General features: G+C 60.5%; 1 protein-coding gene across 1 annotated transcript in view; it reads right to left on the bottom strand.

The window, feature by feature from the left end:
- Positions 1-1191, bottom strand: part of RABEP2 (rabaptin, RAB GTPase binding effector protein 2) — a 32054-nt gene that overhangs the window by 19627 nt on the left and 11236 nt on the right. Inside the window, exons 4-5 of the mRNA XM_011982351.1 lie at positions 712-822; positions 276-626 (exon numbers count right to left, since the gene is read on the bottom strand). Of these exons, the coding sequence (XP_011837741.1) occupies positions 276-626; positions 712-822 (462 nt within the window). The remainder of the gene's footprint in view (positions 1-275; positions 627-711; positions 823-1191) is intronic.

Raw genomic sequence — 1191 nt, 5'->3', positions numbered from 1 at the left:
TAAAGAGACAGGGTTTCACTATGTTGCCCAGACTGGCTTTGAACTCCTAGCCACAAACAATCTTCCCACTCAGCTTCCGAGTGGCTGGGATGGCAGGTGTGAGCCACCGCACCTGGCCCCTGTGCATGTTTACATCTGCCTGCCTTCACTAGGAGGGGGGCCTCTCTTCTCTGTGGAAGCTCCGGCTCTAGCTCTGTCTGAACACAGGTGGTGCAGGGGAAGCATCCAGCAGAGAGGGGGATGGCGCACCCCGCCACCCTGCCCACAACACTCACCTCCATCTGCAGCTGCTCCCACTGGGTGTCTGGGACAAGCTGGTAGCCGGGAGGGGGCAGGTAGATGCCCTCGGGAACCAGGGTGCCCGTAGACACCAGCGAGGCCGTCTCTTCCTGTTCAGGGCTCAGGCCCTGGCGGCTGCGGGGCAGGGAGGAGCTGCTGCCGACCCCACCGCCAAGAGAGAAGGAGGAGATGGAGGCGCTGTCATCGCAGTTGTGAGCGAAGGCCTCAGCTGCCGGACCCCCATCTCCGCTCAGCTCCTCCAGAGGCTCCAGCGGGGGCGATGGGTCCCGGGACAGGGGCAGCAACTCCGTGGAGTCGTGCAGGGAAGGGGCATGCCGGGGACGTCTCTAGGGAAGGGGGCAGGGAAGAGGCTGGGGGGCCAGGGTCCTCTGGCACCCCTCCTTCCCCAGCGCCCCCTGGCCGCGCCCTCACCTGGATCTCCTGTATCAGCTCCTCGGCCCTCAGCAGCTTCGCCTTCAGCTCCTCGATCTCCTTCTCCATGGGCAGAACGATCTCCCGCAGCTTCTCCGAGTCCTCGTGGGCCTGGAGGGAGTGGCGTTTGGCAGCAGTAGTTCCCCCCTCCCGAGTGCTGAAGCCCCAGGTCTGTTCAGAGCTTCCTCTGCAAGCACATCAGCTCTCCTAATCCTCCCTAGAAGGTGCTGTCTACCCTCATTCCAGAGATAAGAACACAGAGGCTCTAGAAGCTTCCACGACTTGCCCCAGGGCATAAGGGCAAGGATGAAGGTCACGACTTCTTCCTGTGGCCCTGTCATTCACCATATCTTCCTTCCCCAATATCCATTTTTTCCTTTTGTCATAGAACTTTACCTTTTTTTTTTTTTTTGAGATGGAGTCTTGCTCTGTCACCCAGGCTGGACTGCAGTGGCACGATCTCGGCTCACTGCTACCTCC

The sequence above is a fragment of the Mandrillus leucophaeus genome, unplaced genomic scaffold (assembly GCF_000951045.1).
Source record: "Mandrillus leucophaeus isolate KB7577 unplaced genomic scaffold, Mleu.le_1.0 Scaffold24, whole genome shotgun sequence".
In the NCBI taxonomy this organism is placed as follows: domain Eukaryota; kingdom Metazoa; phylum Chordata; class Mammalia; order Primates; family Cercopithecidae; genus Mandrillus; species Mandrillus leucophaeus.
This window is presented reverse-complemented; position numbering and strand designations above follow the sequence as displayed.